The sequence below is a fragment of the Montipora capricornis genome, chromosome 14, assembly GCF_036669925.1.
Source record: "Montipora capricornis isolate CH-2021 chromosome 14, ASM3666992v2, whole genome shotgun sequence".
NCBI lineage: Eukaryota > Metazoa > Cnidaria > Anthozoa > Scleractinia > Acroporidae > Montipora > Montipora capricornis.
The window spans coordinates 39,858,732-39,874,835 of record NC_090896.1 but is presented as its reverse complement, the minus strand read 5'-3'; the positions used below and the strand labels follow the sequence as shown (position 1 = coordinate 39,874,835).

Here is a 16,104-nt window from a genome sequence, read left to right as displayed (position 1 = left end):
GGATGGACCCGAATATATTAGCTTTTCAAGGCCAGTTTGTTTTAGATATGATCAAAAAAGAGGAATTTTACGATTTTAATAACCTTGCGAGTATCCTGAACAAAAGGCATCATCTCAAGGCATTGGGGAATAAATGCCCGGAAATCCTTATATTTATTTCCCCGAGCCTCTAGATGATGCCTTTTGTTTAGGACTGAATTTTAATATATCCAAAACAAACTCTACTCAGTTGTGGCGACGAATAATTAGTCCAATACTAGAATTTTGACATCTGCATCTCTGGCTGTTATTAAGACTTCGAGACACCCTGCACAAATAGTCTTAATTTGCGACTGACCTGTGAGGAATGTGCGATGGGGACTCCTCCTATAGTGCAGTTTATTATCATCTCAGCTTTCGTTTCGCTCCATGTCGCATCTGCCTGTCCGAATGGTAAGTTTTAACTAGCGCTTTGGTTGGTGTTGTTTCCTCTTTCCTCGTCCTTCTCTCTCAAGGTTAATTTTCTGTAAATAGGTTATGTGTTTTTGGAAAGCCTACTTTCTTAGCTTAAAACTTATGTATTGCTTTTTATTTTTTTTTTGAGAAAAAAAAAATTGCGTTAATGAATTTCGCACCCTTTACTGTAGTAGAGAAACTAGAGAAAAGAGTTAACTCTTATCCCTAGTTTCTTTACCACGATAGAGGGCGCGAAATTCTTAACCGGCCAACTCTCCGGCTGTCGCGTATGATGGCCAACAACTTGTTTTCACGGAGGGTTCAGAAATCATTAGATGCAAAATAAAAGTAGACACCATCACTAAATATCAAAAATTATCTCTCATTTAAAAAAGACTATTGAAACTTCTCCAGTATCAAGTATCGGCGCAGGTGGAGTCTCTTCAGTCTATTTCGCATACTTTGTTGCCAATGTTTTCTTAATTAGAAAATCCAGTGAAAAACTCTTTTTCCTTTAACCCCCTGAAAATGATTCAAATTTGAATCATTACAGTAGAGCTCGTAGGTGCGCGTGCTTTTCATTGATCTCGCTGAAATTTGGCGTGTTTACTGGAAAGAAAAAGTCCCAGTTTCCCTGTAAATCTCGGCTTTCTAGTTTTCATGACGCCTACATGACGGACATTGCGACTCAGGCAATTTGAGCTGAGCGAGGCGAAAGTAACTATAAATTTAAGTAACTTACTCATGCCTTACTCATGCAGTGACAACCGTCATAACTGCATTTTATGTAACAACTGATAGGGCTTTTGATGCTTTGTACGCAAAGTGTACATTATAGAACTTTTATTTTAGGCTTAGTATTTTTTAAGAAGTCATTATGTAATTATCTTTTTAGGATAGGGTAGCTAGGTGTCTCCAATTAGTATTCTGTTTCATCGGCAGCGGGCTAGAACGACTTAATACCATAGCAAAGTTATTGCTTGAATTTATTTCAAAGAATCAATCAAAAGATAAAACAATGCGACAACCGCATTATTTTAAGTTCTTTTATAAATCAATGCGATTGTCAGAGACTGGATCCGAGTGTTTTTGATTGACAGTTAAGTTGCATCCAGTCAGTGAGTTTGTCTGTGTTTTGCCGGGAGGAAGGCAGGAGTGGTTTTATAAAGATCTGTAAAAATTTGCTTTGTGTGTGACCTGTGATTTAGCCGGGCAACATTCGATAAACAGGAGGCATTCCCGACAGCGATAAAACACAGGAAAAGAAAAACCATAAACATCCTAAAATATTTCGGTGATCATGCTTTCTTTTTTACCAATCACAGGGAAAAGAGAGTTTAGTTTTAGTTTTAGTTTTGTGATGCCTGATTGGTCACATTCACTAACATTCCTATATTAACAGATTTACCTGAAGTGAACCCAGAATTTGTCGACAATAGTTTTAAGTAGTTTTTTTTTCCTTCTATCGTATTCCCGCTCAAGGTGTGTGACAGGTTCAGAATAATCAATTGCAGATACCATTTAAAAAGAGGGGAGGACTCCAGTTTCGATTGAGAATGGCGCATCAACCGCCTTCCTTCTTACAAAGCGACAACTAAGATCACATACCAAATGCTTTTGGACGGAGGGAATTTTCATGCTTCAAATTAGCTCTTTCTGTGAATGTTTTTCAACAAAATAAATAAAAACGGTGAAGATCTGGTGCAGCGAGTCAATTAAATTCTAATTCAAACGATTTTCTCCCTCATTGGATTCTCGCATTATCCGATACACAAGCAAATCGATTAAGAAATAGCTCTTCATTTGCAAGCAGAGAACTTCGTGGTGCCATTAACGTTTTTCGATAATTATTTCATTAAATTTACTCGATTCTGATTGAACAAGAGCGTACACAATACCAGCGTTAATTCCTCGCATGCAGTCTGTTAGAGTAGTCAGCTACATAAAAATTGTGTTTAGTCCGAAATGAGTAACTAATGTACACTGCAACTAGTCAGCACACGAATAACAGCGGCAAAATCAAATGACAGTAATTTTGCTATTTTCAATGAAAGCGACTTGAAAGCTTTAAAAGCTTGCTAGTACATACAAGATATAGAAAACTCAGTTGCATCTGGTTGAGTTTTTGAGAGCTGAGCGAAAGTACTATACAGGCGAATGCAAGTTTTCATAACTAACCGGGGCTTGAAAATTTCTCCTTGAGGTCGAGAAAATTGAGCTAAATGTATTCAAAACATCATCCTACCTACTAATTTGGACTTGTACTCAAGATCAAGGGAAAATGTTTAGCCTAATTGTCTCAGCATTAGTTTATAATGATGATTGTAATAGTTATTTTTGATTTTATAGATGATTGTCGGGAACTTGTCTTCCCATCGTTTTTTTTCTTCGCACACAAACTGCTGGTGAAACATAACATTACGACTATCCAAGTCCACGATTTAGAAGAATGCAAGTGGCGATGCTATCAATACCCTAATTGCGTTAGTGTTAATATTCATACCCACAAAAATGACGAGGGACTTTACAGATGTGAGCTGAACAACGCCACTCATCTTAGACATGGTCAAGAGTTTCTGGACGCAGTGGATTACTTTTATCATGGAGCAGACGTAAGGCTGAAAATTGAATTGATCCTTTTGTTTGCTCCTCCTAATCTCAGTTAGAATTTCCTTTTGTACTAGTTCTCATCCCTCCACTCACAACTGAATGGTAACGTGTCTTCCTCTTCGCGTTTCAATTCTCAAAAACATGGTTTCCATACAATCGCCAGCCCTAGGATCGATCGCCCCGATCGCACGAAACAGTGTACAGGCGAATTTATGAAAACAATAGCGGAAAGAGGCGACTGCGGGGATCCTGATCACCCGGATAGAACTCCGCTCTATCCAAACGATCAAAACGATGGAGTGAAATTTGGACACAGCAAATGGCACGAATTTTCCGGATCGCCTATACACTGTTTCGTCCGTTCGGGGCGATCCGGGCGATTATATGGAAACCAGCTGGGCTCAATTCTACGCGTTGTTTGTGTTTGTGTTAGCATTGTTCCGTTTGTGTTTGTCCTCGGTTTCTGTGCTCTAGTTTGCGTTAATTACGTAATTGTGTACTCGTTCTTGTTCATGTTCCTGTTCATATTACAGTGGCTTTTGTAAGAACTAGAGTGAAAGACGCTAGAACGTACAGAACGTAAATTCACAAACACTGAAAAATCATGCACATGCACACAGAGTACCAACGCGAACAATGTTAACAAACATTGAGTGACCTTTACCGCGTAAGTAAACAGATCTGAATACTAGCATGGCGATGGGCAAATTAACAAGGTTACCACACCAAAAACAAAGTATCCGTTTATGACGATAGAAGGACACCTTGCCAGCTTGATCCTATATTTTTAGAGATTACGATTTCATCACCTACAATGACCGATAACGTAACAGCTGGAACCCACTACCTTGAGACTCCATACGTATTATACCTTTGAGTCGACCCTGTCCCATATCCCCTATTTTTAGAGCTTTTAGAACTGCTATGTGTTTCATTATCTCGAAATACCTTCGTGTTTCAGGTGTTTGCATTGTGACGTAATTAATGGACAACCATAAGTCCTCTTATGATTGGCTATTGTGAACAAATCCGTAAAAATCCCCTGGGATGTGCTTCTAAAAATAAAAAGATACAAGACAGGGTTGACTTAGACGGCTATATAGAAGATGGAGGATCCTGGTAATGGGTTTTAGATAACAGTAAGCCCACCATATATAAGAAAAAAATCATTTGTAAGCCAGCGTTGTTTTTGTCTTTGTTTAAAGAGTGCCTGTGATAAGGTAGGTCGCTGTGAAAACGGAGGTGTTTGTCAATCTGGGTATACAGACAAAGGATATCGCTGTGTTTGTCCTCCAGGATGGAAGTTTGCCTATTGTCAACAAGGTATCCCTTGATTCCTCTTTTTTATCCTCATATTGTGTAACTGTTGCTTTCACTGCTACTACCTCTGTTTCTAACTAAATAAGTATGGTACGTGATGGTAACTATAGGATGACATGGTTAAAAAACTCCGGCTTTGATATATTTGTAATCTTGTCCTCAAATCATGGCTTTTTATTTCTCTGACTCGTTATGGCGTACCTCGATATGCACATTTATCTACTCGAATCGTAGATGTCGACGAATGCCTCTCACGAATGCACAATTGCTGTAAAGATGCAGTGTGTAACAACACCAAAGGATCGCATACTTGCTCATGTAAACCAGGATACTTTGGTGATGAATACAATTGTACCGGTGAGAAGACGAAACATTTTACCAAGGATTAGTTTGTCTTCGATAATGCAATCTACGGTACTTTGCTAATTGAAAACTTAGTATATAGGCTGGTGTAGAAATATTGATGGTGTATTTACTGACTTTGTTCTCAGATATTGATGAGTGTTCGGTTGGAAATCACACCTGCAGCTCTGACGCTGAGTGCATCAACACCAATGGTTCATATAATTGCTCTTGTAAGGCAGGGTATGTTGGAGACGGACGAAACTGCTCAGGTCAGATTTCTCTTGCATATGTTACTTTAATTATTTAAGGTTACGACTAAACGCTATTTCTATTGCAAAGCACGCTGAAGTCAGTGGAGTGGAGTAATAATTAAGCCCTCCTGGAAGACGTAGAATGATACTTAAAAGCTAAGTTTGCATCCTAAGCTGTAAACAGATTGCTTCATCTAGAAAATAGAATGTAATACGCACATAAAGTAGGACTTATAACGGTTTTGGAAGCCATCTTGAAGGGTAGGCAAAGGCGTCCAGTATAAAAGTGTTTCTATGGAAATCTGCGTTAAAATGACTTGAGAAACCTTGAATGTAGAAACAATTGAGAAGGGTAAACTAACCAAACCTAACCAAAGGATTTTCCTGACGAAACTTCAGTATCCGACCTGCACTAAAATTTTCCAGGCGAAATTTGAAATTAATATATTAGTGTGTATTTTTTTTCAAATCCTCAATTTTTTTCAGTAAAACCTTTGGTTAGCAACTTAAGTTTACCATTCCCAAATGTTCTGCATTCAAGCTTTTCTCAAGTTACTTTGACAAAGATTCCCATTCCAGGCCTATCCTGTTTTCACTCATCGTCGATGACGTAAATTTTTACGTCATGCTGAGAGCTTTGAAAGCTCTTACCAGCAAGCTCATTATACATATTTGTTTTCTTTTTGCATCAGCCTGTAGATCAAAATCGAAATTCCGCTGAAAGCAAAATAGTTCCAATTTATTGAAACAGACAAAAAAACCAAATATTCATCCCAATTGTACTGCGTTGGCGTTTACAGATAGTGCTTTCGACCGATGACATTGATGGGAAAAGGGTATATAAAAGGACCAATAAATTAATGTGTACTCGTTTACCTCGCCACTTTGCGGCTCGGTAAATATTCACCACTAGCCATCTCCTTGTAGTATACACTAAAACAATAAGATAATATAGCTAAATAATTTGAAGAATATTCATTTTCTTTAAAACAATTAATTTCTTCGTCTGTCATCTCGACAAAATGGCTCGCGGGAATTTAAGAAATCGCTTAGGAGATTATCGCGTAATAATAACCTCAACGCCAACCAATCAGCGCAGATAATTTTGAATAATCTCCTATGTAATTGTATAAAAGTAATTTATTAACTCTAATCGCAGATATTGACGAGTGTGTAACACCAATGCACAATTGCTGTAGAAGTGCATTGAGTAACAACACCAAAGGGTCGTATACTTGCTCGTGTAAACCAGGATACTTTGGTGATGGATACAATTGTACCCGTGAGAAAATGGAAAGTTATATCATGGATTAGTATATCTTCGATAATGCAATCTACGTTTTATTGCTAATTAAAAACTCAGTGTATAGGTTGGTGTAGAACTTATGATGGTGTAATTACTAACTTTGTTCTCAGATATTGATGAGTGTTTGGCTGGAAATCACACCTGTAGCTCTGACGCTACGTGCATCACTACCAATGGTTCATATAATTGCTCTTGCAAAGCAGGGTTTGTTGGAGACGGACGAAACTGCTCAGGTCAGGTTTCTCTTGCATATATTATTTTTTCTTTTAAGGTTACGGCAAACAAATACCTTCATTGCAGAGCGAAGACGTCAGAGGATTGGCGTAATGCGTAACTAAGCCTTGCTGGAAGACAGAATAATACTCCAAGCTCACGTCTGCATTCTGAGCTCAAAAATAGTGGTTCATTTAGAAAATAAAATGGGAGAGGCAGATAAAATCCTCTTATGACTTAGCAAAACTTTCTCCCATCTTCGATGATGTAAATTTTACGCCATGATAAGAGCCTTGAGGCCTCTTACCAGCGTACATATTAATCATACATAATTGGTAAATTTTTCCATCACTTGGTAGATCAGAACCGGATAACAAACATCTAAGCAAAATGTTTGAAATTTATTGAAACACGCCAAAAAGCCAAATATCCATCCCATATGTACTGCGTTGGGGACGATAGCTAGACCTTTTGACCGATGACTTAGAAGTTATCAAAATGGTACATAAAAGGACTAATTAACTGATGTGTAAATCTATTAACCGAAACGATTCGCGGCTCGGTAAATATCCGCCAGTAGCCTCTTACAGTTCAGTTAACATTTGTTTTAGTATACACTAAAAGGTGAGATAATATGGCACAAAAAGATAACTTTAACTCGTTTATTCCTGCAACTATTGCGTTATTTTCGGGCGCAAATCCCGCGCGACGCGAGTTCCTCGGGGGATCGTATTCGGAGTCTGAGTAGGCAATCAGTGCGCGCCTTCGACGCTCTCCGCTGTTTTATATAATAAGGGCATTTATTTACCCTTTCCGAAGATATTGACGAGTGTGTCTTACCAATGCACAATTGCTGTAAAGATGCAGTGTGTAACAACATCAAAGAATCGCATACTTTCTCGTGTAAACCAGGATACTTTCAATTGGTGATGAATACAATTGTACCAGGAGGAAAACAAAAATTTTTATCATGGATTAGTTTGTCTTCGATAATGCAATCTACGGTACTTTGCTAATTGAAAACTTAGTATATAGGCTGGTGTAGAAATATTGATGGTATACTTTACGGACTTTGTTTTCAGATATTGATGAGTGTTCGGTTGGAAATCACACCTGCAGCTCTGACGCTGAGTGCATCAACACCAATGGTTCATATAATTGCTCTTGTAAGGCAGGGTATGTTGGAGACGGACGAAACTGCTCAGGTCAGATTTCTCTTGCATATGTTACTTTAATTATTTAAGGTTACGACTAAACGCTATTTCCATTGCAAAGCACGCTGAAGTCCTTGCAGTGGAGTAATAATTAAGCCCTCCTGGAAGACGTAGAATGATACTTTAAAGCTAAATTTGCATCCTAAGCTATAAAAAGATTGGTTCATCTAGAAAATAGAATGTGATACGCACATAAAGTAGGACTCATAACGGTTATGGAAGCCATCTTGAGGGGTAGGCAAAGGTGGCCAGTATAACATTGTTTTTATGGAAATCTGCGTTAAAATGACTTGAGAAAACCTTGAATGTAGAAACAATTGAGAAGGATAAACTAACCAAACCTAACCAAAGGATTTTACTGACGAAACTTCAGTATCCGACCTGTACTAGAATTTTCCAGGCGAAATTTGAAATTAATATATTAGTCTGTATTTTTTTTCAAATCCTCAATTTTTTCAGTAAAACCTTTGGTTAGCAACTAAAGTTTACCATTCCCAAATGTTCTGCATTCAAGCTTTTCTCAAGTTACTTTGACAAAGATTCCCATTCCAGGCCTATCCTGTTTTCACTCATCGTCGATGACGTAAATTTTACGTCAATACGAGAGCTTTGAAAGCTCTTACCAGCAAGCTCATCATACGTGTTTGTTTTCTTTTTGCATCAGCTTGTAGATAAAAATCGAAATTCCGCTGAAAGCAAAATAGTTCCAAATGGAAACAGACACAAAAACCAAATATTCATCCCAATTGTACTGCGTTGGCGTTTACAGCTAGTGCTTTCGACCGATGACATTGATAGGAAAAGGGTATATAAAAGGACCAATAAATTGATGAGTACTCGTTTACCTCGCCACTTTGCGGCTCGGTAAATATTCACCACTAGCCATCTCCTTGTAGTATACACTAAAACAATGAGATAATATAGCTAAATAATTTGAAGAATATTCATTTTCTTTAAAACAATTAATTTCTTCGTCTGTCATCTCGACAAAATGGCTCGCGGGAATTTAAGAAATCGCTTAGGAGATTATCGCGTAATAATAACCTCAACGCCAACCAATCAGCGCAGATAATTTTGAATAATCTCCTATGTAATTGTACAAAAGTAATTTATTAACTCTAATCGCAGATATTTCCAAGTGCGTGTGTAAACCTGGATACTTCGGTGATGGATACAATTTTTCCTGTGAGATAATCATTGATTAGTATATCTGCGATAATGCAATCTACGGTTTATTGCTAATTAAAACTTAGTGTATAGGTTCGGTGTAGAACTTTTGATGGTGTACTTACTGACTTTGTTCTCAGACATTGAGGAGTGTTCAATTGGAAATCACACCTGCAGCTCTGACGCTGAGTGCATAAACACCAATGGATCATATAATTGCTCTTGTAAGGCAGGATTTGTTGGAGACGGACGAAACTGTTCAGGTCAGGTTTCTCTTGGATATATTATTTAAGGTTACAACTGATAACGTTAGAGGAGTGGGGTAATGCATAACGACTAAGCCTGGTTGAATAGAATAATTCTCTCCCTAAACCCACGCTTGCGTAAAAATAGTGGTTCATCTAAAATGATAGGCATCCTGTTATGATATAGCAATTTAGCCTTTTGGGTTCTTAGCAGCGTATTAATCATACAAAACTCGTAACTTTTTCTGCATCAGCTTGTGATAATAGCTTGTGTTGGATAAGAGATGGTAAATATCCTACGAAACGAGAAAATCCGAGCGAACTCGAAAAAAAGTGATGAAAATGCGATGTTCTGTAAGACCTTGTGGTCAGACTGACGCAGGCTCATCACAAAAAAACATTTCTTGCCTTTTCGCGTTCTTCTAAACGTCAGAATTGATCCGAACCTTCCACAACCCCCCCCCCCCTCCCCCCGCTTTTTTTCTTTTTCCTTTTTGCTTTATTGAGAGAGAAATTTCGCTTTCGGGCGAAAATATTTTGTAAGATAAGGTCAAACTCTAAACCAATCAGAGCACGAGAAATTCGTTAAAATTCTTTTTCCTAGTCGTACCTGGAAAGCGCATACTCATGACTCGTTCTTGCCTTGCATACGGAACCCGCGCCCGCAGTGCGCGGGACGTCAAAACTGTGCTATCCTGCCAATCATTTGCCCTTTCATTGGAAACGGTGCATTTCTGTGCGTAAATGACGTTGTTGTCGATCTACCCTGTAGAAAGGACGCCACCAAAGTCTTTTTACGCGAAGTTAACACAAACAAGTACATTATCAATACAATTTGACGTCTTCTTATACTTGATTCGAAAATAACGGACCGAATTCGTCATAAAATAGTTATAAAAGGCACAAATAACAGCCAAAGCACAACGGCTGACGTTCAGCTGACGTTCAGTTGCATTCGCTATTTGAATTTGTTCGTTTATTTCCATTTGTTCCAACATTGCCTTTCGTCGAACGAGTTCTGCTTCCAATCTTGCGGTTACTTCTTCGTCTTTTGTCTTGGCTTGAAAGGCATCGAGTTCAATTTGTTTCGCAGCCAGATCTGCAGCAGCATCGGCTCTTTTAACGCTGAAGATAGAGCTCATCATACGTGTTTGTTTTCTTTTTGCATCAGCTTGTAGATAAAAATCGAAATTCCGCTGAAAGCAAAATAGTTCCAAATGGAAACAGACAAAAAAACCAAATATTCATCCCAATTGTACTGCGTTGGCGTTTACAGATAGTGCTTTCGACCGATGACATTGATGGGAAAAGGGTATATAAAAGGACCAATAAATTAATGTGTACTCGTTTACCTCGCCACTTTGCGGCTCGGTAAATATTCACCACTAGCCATCTCCTTGTAGTATACACTAAAACAATAAGATAATATAGCTAAATAATTTGAAGAATATTCATTTTCTTTAAAACAATTAATTTCTTCGTCTGTCATCTCGACAAAATGGCTCGCGGGAATTTAAGAAATCGCTTAGGAGATTATCGCGTAATAATAACCTCAACGTCAACCAATCAGCGCAGATAACTTTGAATAATCTCCTATGTAATTGTATAAAAGTAATTTATTAACTCTAATTGCAGATATTGACGAGTGTGTAACGCCAATGCACAATTGCTGTAGAAGTGCATTGAGTAACAACACCAAAGGGTCGTATACTTGCTCGTGTAAACCAGGATACTTTGGTGAAGGATACAATTGTACCCGTGAGAAAATGGAAAGTTTTATTATGGATTAGTATATCTTCGATAATGCAATCTACGTTTTATTGCTAATTAGAAACTCAGTGTATAGGTTGGTGTAGAACTTATGATGGTGTAATTACTAACTTTGTTCTCAGATATTGATGAGTGTTTGGCTGGAAATCACACCTGTAGCTCTGACGCTACGTGCATCACTACCAATGGTTCATATAATTGCTCTTGCAAAGCAGGGTTTGTTGGAGACGGACGAAACTGCTCAGGTCAGGTTTCTCTTGCATATATTACTTTTGTCTTTTAAGGTTACCGCAAACAAATACCTTCATTGCAGAGCGAAGACGTCAGAGGGTTGGCGTAATGCGTAACTAAGCCTTGCTGGAAGACAGAATAATACTCCAAGCTCACGTCTGCATTCTGAGCTCAAAATTAGTGGTTCATCTAGAAAATGAAATGGGAGAGGCAGATAAAATCCTACTATGACTTAGCAAAACTTTCTCCCATCGTCGATGATGTAAATTTTACGCCATGATGAGAGCCTTGAGGCCTCTTACCAGCGTGCATATTAATCATACATAATTGGTAAATTTTTCCATCACTTGGTAGATCAGAACCGGATAACAAACATCTAAGCAAAATGTTTGAAATTTATTGAAACACGCCAAAAAGCCAAATATCCATCCCATATGTACTGCGTTGGGGACGATAGCTAGACCTTTTGACCGATGACTTAGAAGTTATCAAAATGGTACATAAAAGGACTAATTAACTGATGTGTAAATCTATTAACCGAAACGATTCGCGGCTCGGTAAATATCCGCCAGTAGCCTCTTACAGTTCAGTTAACATTTGTTTTAGTATACACTAAAAGGTGAGATAATATGGCACAAAAAGATAACTTTAACTCGTTTATTCCTGCAACTATTGCGTTATTTTCGGGCGCAAATCCCGCGCGACGCGAGTTCCTCGGGGGATCGTATTCGGAGTCTGAGTAGGCAATCAGTGCGCGCCTTCGACGCTCTCCGCTGTTTTATATAATAAGGGCATTTATTTACCCTTTCCGAAGATATTGACGAGTGTGTCTTACCAATGCACAATTGCTGTAAAGATGCAGTGTGTAACAACATCAAAGAATCGCATACTTTCTCGTGTAAACCAGGATACTTTCAATTGGTGATGAATACAATTGTACCAGGAGGAAAACAAAAATTTTTATCATGGATTAGTTTGTCTTCGATAATGCAATCTACGGTACTTTGCTAATTGAAAACTTAGTATATAGGCTGGTGTAGAAATATTGATGGTGTATTTACTGACTTTGTTCTCAGATATTGATGAGTGTTCGGTTGGAAATCACACCTGCAGCTCTGACGCTGAGTGCATCAACACCAATGGTTCATATAATTGCTCTTGTAAGGCAGGGTATGTTGGAGACGGACGAAACTGCTCAGGTCAGATTTCTCTTGCATATGTTACTTTAATTATTTAAGGTTACGACTAAACGCTATTTCCATTGCAAAGCACGCTGAAGTCGGTGGAGTGGAGTAATAATTAAGCCCTCCTGGAAGACGTAGAATGATACTTTAAAGCTAACTTTGCATCCTAAGCTGTAAACAGATTGCTTCATCTAGAAAATAGAATGTAATACGCACATAAAGTAGGACTCATAACGGTTTTGGAAGCCATCTTGAAGGGTAGGCAAAGGCGTCCAGTATAAAAGTGTTTCTATGGAAATCTGCGTTAAAATGACTTGAGAAACCTTGAATGTAGAAACAATTGAGAAGGGTAAACTAACCAAACCTAACCAAAGGATTTTCCTGACGAAACTTCAGTATCCGACCTGCACTAAAATTTTCCAGGCGAAATTTGAAATTAATATATTAGTCTGTATTTTTTTTCAAATCCTCAATTCTTTTCAGTAAAACCTTTGGTTAGCAACTAAAGTTTACCATTCCCAAATGTTCTGCATTCAAGCTTTTCTCAAGTTACTTTGACAAAGATTCCCATTCCAGGCCTATCCTGTTTTCACTCATCGTCGATGACGTAAATTTTTACGTCAATACGAGAGCTTTGAAAGCTCTTACCAGCAAGCTCATCATACATGTTTGTTTTCTTTTTGCATCAGCTTGTAGATCAAAATCGAAATTCCGCTGAAAGCAAAATAGTTCCAATTTATTGAAACAGACACAAAAACCAAATATTCATCCCAATTGTACTGCGTTGGCGTTTACAGATAGTGCTTTCGACCGATGACATTGATAGGAAAAGGGTATATAAAAGGACCAATAAATTGATGTGTACTCGTTTACCTCGCCACTTTGCGGCTCGGTAAATATTCACCACTAGCCATCTCCTTGTAGTATACACTAAAACAATGAGATAATATAGCTAAATAATTTGAAGAATATTCATTTTCTTTAAAACAATTAATTTCTTCGTCTGTCATCTCGACAAAATGGCTCGCGGGAATTTAAGAAATCGCTTAGGAGATTATCGCGTAATAATAACCTCAACGCCAACCAATCAGCGCAGATAATTTTGAATAATCTCCTATGTAATTGTATAAAAGTAATTTATTAACTCTAATCGCAGATATTTCCAAGTGCGTGTGTAAACCTGGATACTTCGGTGATGGATACAATTTTTCCTGTGAGATAATCATTGATTAGTATATCTGCGATAATGCAATCTACGGTTTATTGCTAATTAAAACTTAGTGTAGAACTTTTGATGGTGTACTTACTGACTTTGTTCTCAGACATTGAGGAGTGTTCAATTGGAAATCACACCTGCAGCTCTGACGCTGAGTGCATAAACACCAATGGATCATATAATTGCTCTTGTAAGGCAGGATTTGTTGGAGACGGACGAAACTGTTCAGGTCAGGTTTCTCTTGGATATATTATTTAAGGTTACAACTGATAACGTTAGAGGAGTGGGGTAATGCATAACGACTAAGCCTGGTTGAATAGAATAATTCTCTCCCTAAACCCACGCTTGCGTAAAAATAGTGGTTCATCTAAAATGATAGGCATCCTGTTATGATATAGCAATTTAGCCTTTTGGGTTCTTAGCAGCGTATTAATCATACAAAACTCGTAACTTTTTCTGCATCAGCTTGTGATAATAGCTTGTGTTGGATAAGAGATGGTAAATATCCTACGAAACGAGAAAATCCGAGCGAACTCGAAAAAAAGTGATGAAAATGCGATGTTCTGTAAGACCTTGTGGTCAGACTGACGCAGGCTCATCACAAAAAAACATTTCTTGCCTTTTCGCGTTCTTCTAAACGTCAGAATTGATCCGAACCTTCCACAACCCCCCCCCCCCCCACCCCCCGCTTTTTTTCTTTTTCCTTTTTGCTTTATTGAGAGAGAAATTTCGCTTTCGGGCGAAAATATTTTGTAATATAAGGTCAAACTCTAAACCAATCAGAGCACGAGAAATTCGTTAAAATTCTTTTTCCTAGTCGTACCTGGAAAGCGCATACTCATGACTCGTTCTTGCCTTGCATACGGAACCCGCGCCCGCAGTGCGCGCGGCAGTCAAAACTGTGCTATCCTGCCAATCATTCGCCCTTTCATTGGAAACGGTGCATTTCTGTGCGTAAATGACGTTGTTGTCGATCTACCCTGTAGAAAGGACGCCACCAAAGTCTTTTTACGCGAAGTTAACACAAACAAGTACATTATCAATACAATTTGACGTCTTCTTATACTTGATTCGAAAAAAACCAGACTGAATTGATCTTAAAATAGTTAGAAAAAGCACAAATAAAAGCCAAAGCACAACGGCTGACGTTCAGCTGACGTTCAGTTGCATTCGCTATTTGAATTTGTTCGTTTATTTCCATTTGTTCCAACATTGCCTTTCGTCGAGCGAGTTCTGCTTCCAATCTTGCGGTTACTTCTTCGTCTTTTGCCTTGGCTTGAAAGGCATCGAGTTCAATTTGTTTCGCAGCCAGATCTGCAGCAGCATCGGCTCTTTTAACGCTGAAGATAGAGCTCATCATACGTGTTTGTTTTCTTTTGCATCAGCTTGTAGATAAAAATCGAAATTCCGCTGAAAGCAAAATAGTTCCAAATGGAAACAGACACAAAAACCAAATATTCATCCCAATTGTACTGCGTTGGCGTTTACAGCTAGTGCTTTCGACCGATGACATTGATGGGAAAAGGGTATATAAAAGGACCAATAAATTGATGTGTACTCGTTTACCTCGCCACTTTTCGGCTCGGTAAATATTCACCACTAGCCATCGCCTTGGTGAATATTTAGTGTAGTATACACTAAAACAACGAAATAATATAGCTAAATAATTTGAAGAATATTCATTTTCTTTAAAACAATTAATTTCTTCGTCTGTCATCTCGACAAAATGGCTCGCGGGAATTTAAGAAATCGCTTAGGAGATTATCGCGTAATAATAACCTCAACGTCAACCAATCAGCGCAGATAACTTTGAATAATCTCCTATGTAATTGTATAAAAGTAATTTATTAACTCTAATTGCAGATATTGACGAGTGTGTAACGCCAATGCACAATTGCTGTAGAAGTGCATTGAGTAACAACACCAAAGGGTCGTATACTTGCTCGTGTAAACCAGGATACTTTGGTGAAGGATACAATTGTACCCGTGAGAAAATGGAAAGTTTTATTATGGATTAGTATATCTTCGATAATGCAATCTACGTTTTATTGCTAATTAGAAACTCAGTGTATAGGTTGGTGTAGAACTTATGATGGTGTAATTACTAACTTTGTTCTCAGATATTGATGAGTGTTTGGCTGGAAATCACACCTGTAGCTCTGACGCTACGTGCATCACTACCAATGGTTCATATAATTGCTCTTGCAAAGCAGGGTTTGTTGGAGACGGACGAAACTGCTCAGGTCAGGTTTCTCTTGCATATATTACTTTTGTCTTTTAAGGTTACCGCAAACAAATACCTTCATTGCAGAGCGAAGACGTCAGAGGGTTGGCGTAATGCGTAACTAAGCCTTGCTGGAAGACAGAATAATACTCCAAGCTCACGTCTGCATTCTGAGCTCAAAATTAGTGGTTCATCTAGAAAATGAAATGGGAGAGGCAGATAAAATCCTACTATGACTTAGCAAAACTTTCTCCCATCGTCGATGATGTAAATTTTACGCCATGATGAGAGCCTTGAGGCCTCTTACCAGCGTGCATATTAATCATACATAATTGGTAAATTTTTCCATCACCTGGTAGATCAGAACCGGATA

The 16,104-nt window shown here is 38.3% G+C and overlaps 2 protein-coding genes across 2 annotated transcripts in view; both read left to right on the top strand.

The window, feature by feature from the left end:
- The first annotated feature begins 316 nt into the window (after positions 1–316).
- On the top strand, positions 317–13,524 carry LOC138031970 (fibulin-1-like). The gene is made up of 8 exons (XM_068879565.1): positions 317–432; positions 2,785–3,047; positions 4,251–4,368; positions 4,857–4,979; positions 6,378–6,500; positions 7,563–7,685; positions 12,184–12,306; positions 13,448–13,524. Exons 1-8 carry the CDS (start codon positions 354–356, stop codon positions 13,522–13,524), a joined length of 1,029 nt encoding a protein of 342 aa, XP_068735666.1. The 5' UTR covers positions 317–353.
- A 36-nt stretch (positions 13,525–13,560) lies between these two features.
- Positions 13,561–16,104, top strand: part of LOC138032794 (protein kinase C-binding protein NELL2-like) — a 15,819-nt gene continuing 13,275 nt past the window's right edge. Inside the window, exons 1-2 of the mRNA XM_068880523.1 lie at positions 13,561–13,736; positions 15,628–15,750. Of these exons, the coding sequence (XP_068736624.1) occupies positions 13,586–13,736; positions 15,628–15,750 (274 nt within the window). The 5' untranslated portion in view covers positions 13,561–13,585. The remainder of the gene's footprint in view (positions 13,737–15,627; positions 15,751–16,104) is intronic.

Excerpts from the sequence above, each read along its gene's own strand:
- LOC138031970 (XM_068879565.1), top strand. The coding sequence starts at position 354 with ATGGGGACTCCTCCTATAGTGCAGTTTATTATCATCTCAGCTTTCGTT. Across the intron at positions 4,369-4,856 it reads GTTTGCCTATTGTCAACAAG|ATATTGATGAGTGTTCGGTT; the intron begins GTATCCCTTGAT and ends CTTTGTTCTCAG. Across the intron at positions 4,980-6,377 it reads AGACGGACGAAACTGCTCAG|ATATTGATGAGTGTTTGGCT; the intron begins GTCAGATTTCTC and ends CTTTGTTCTCAG.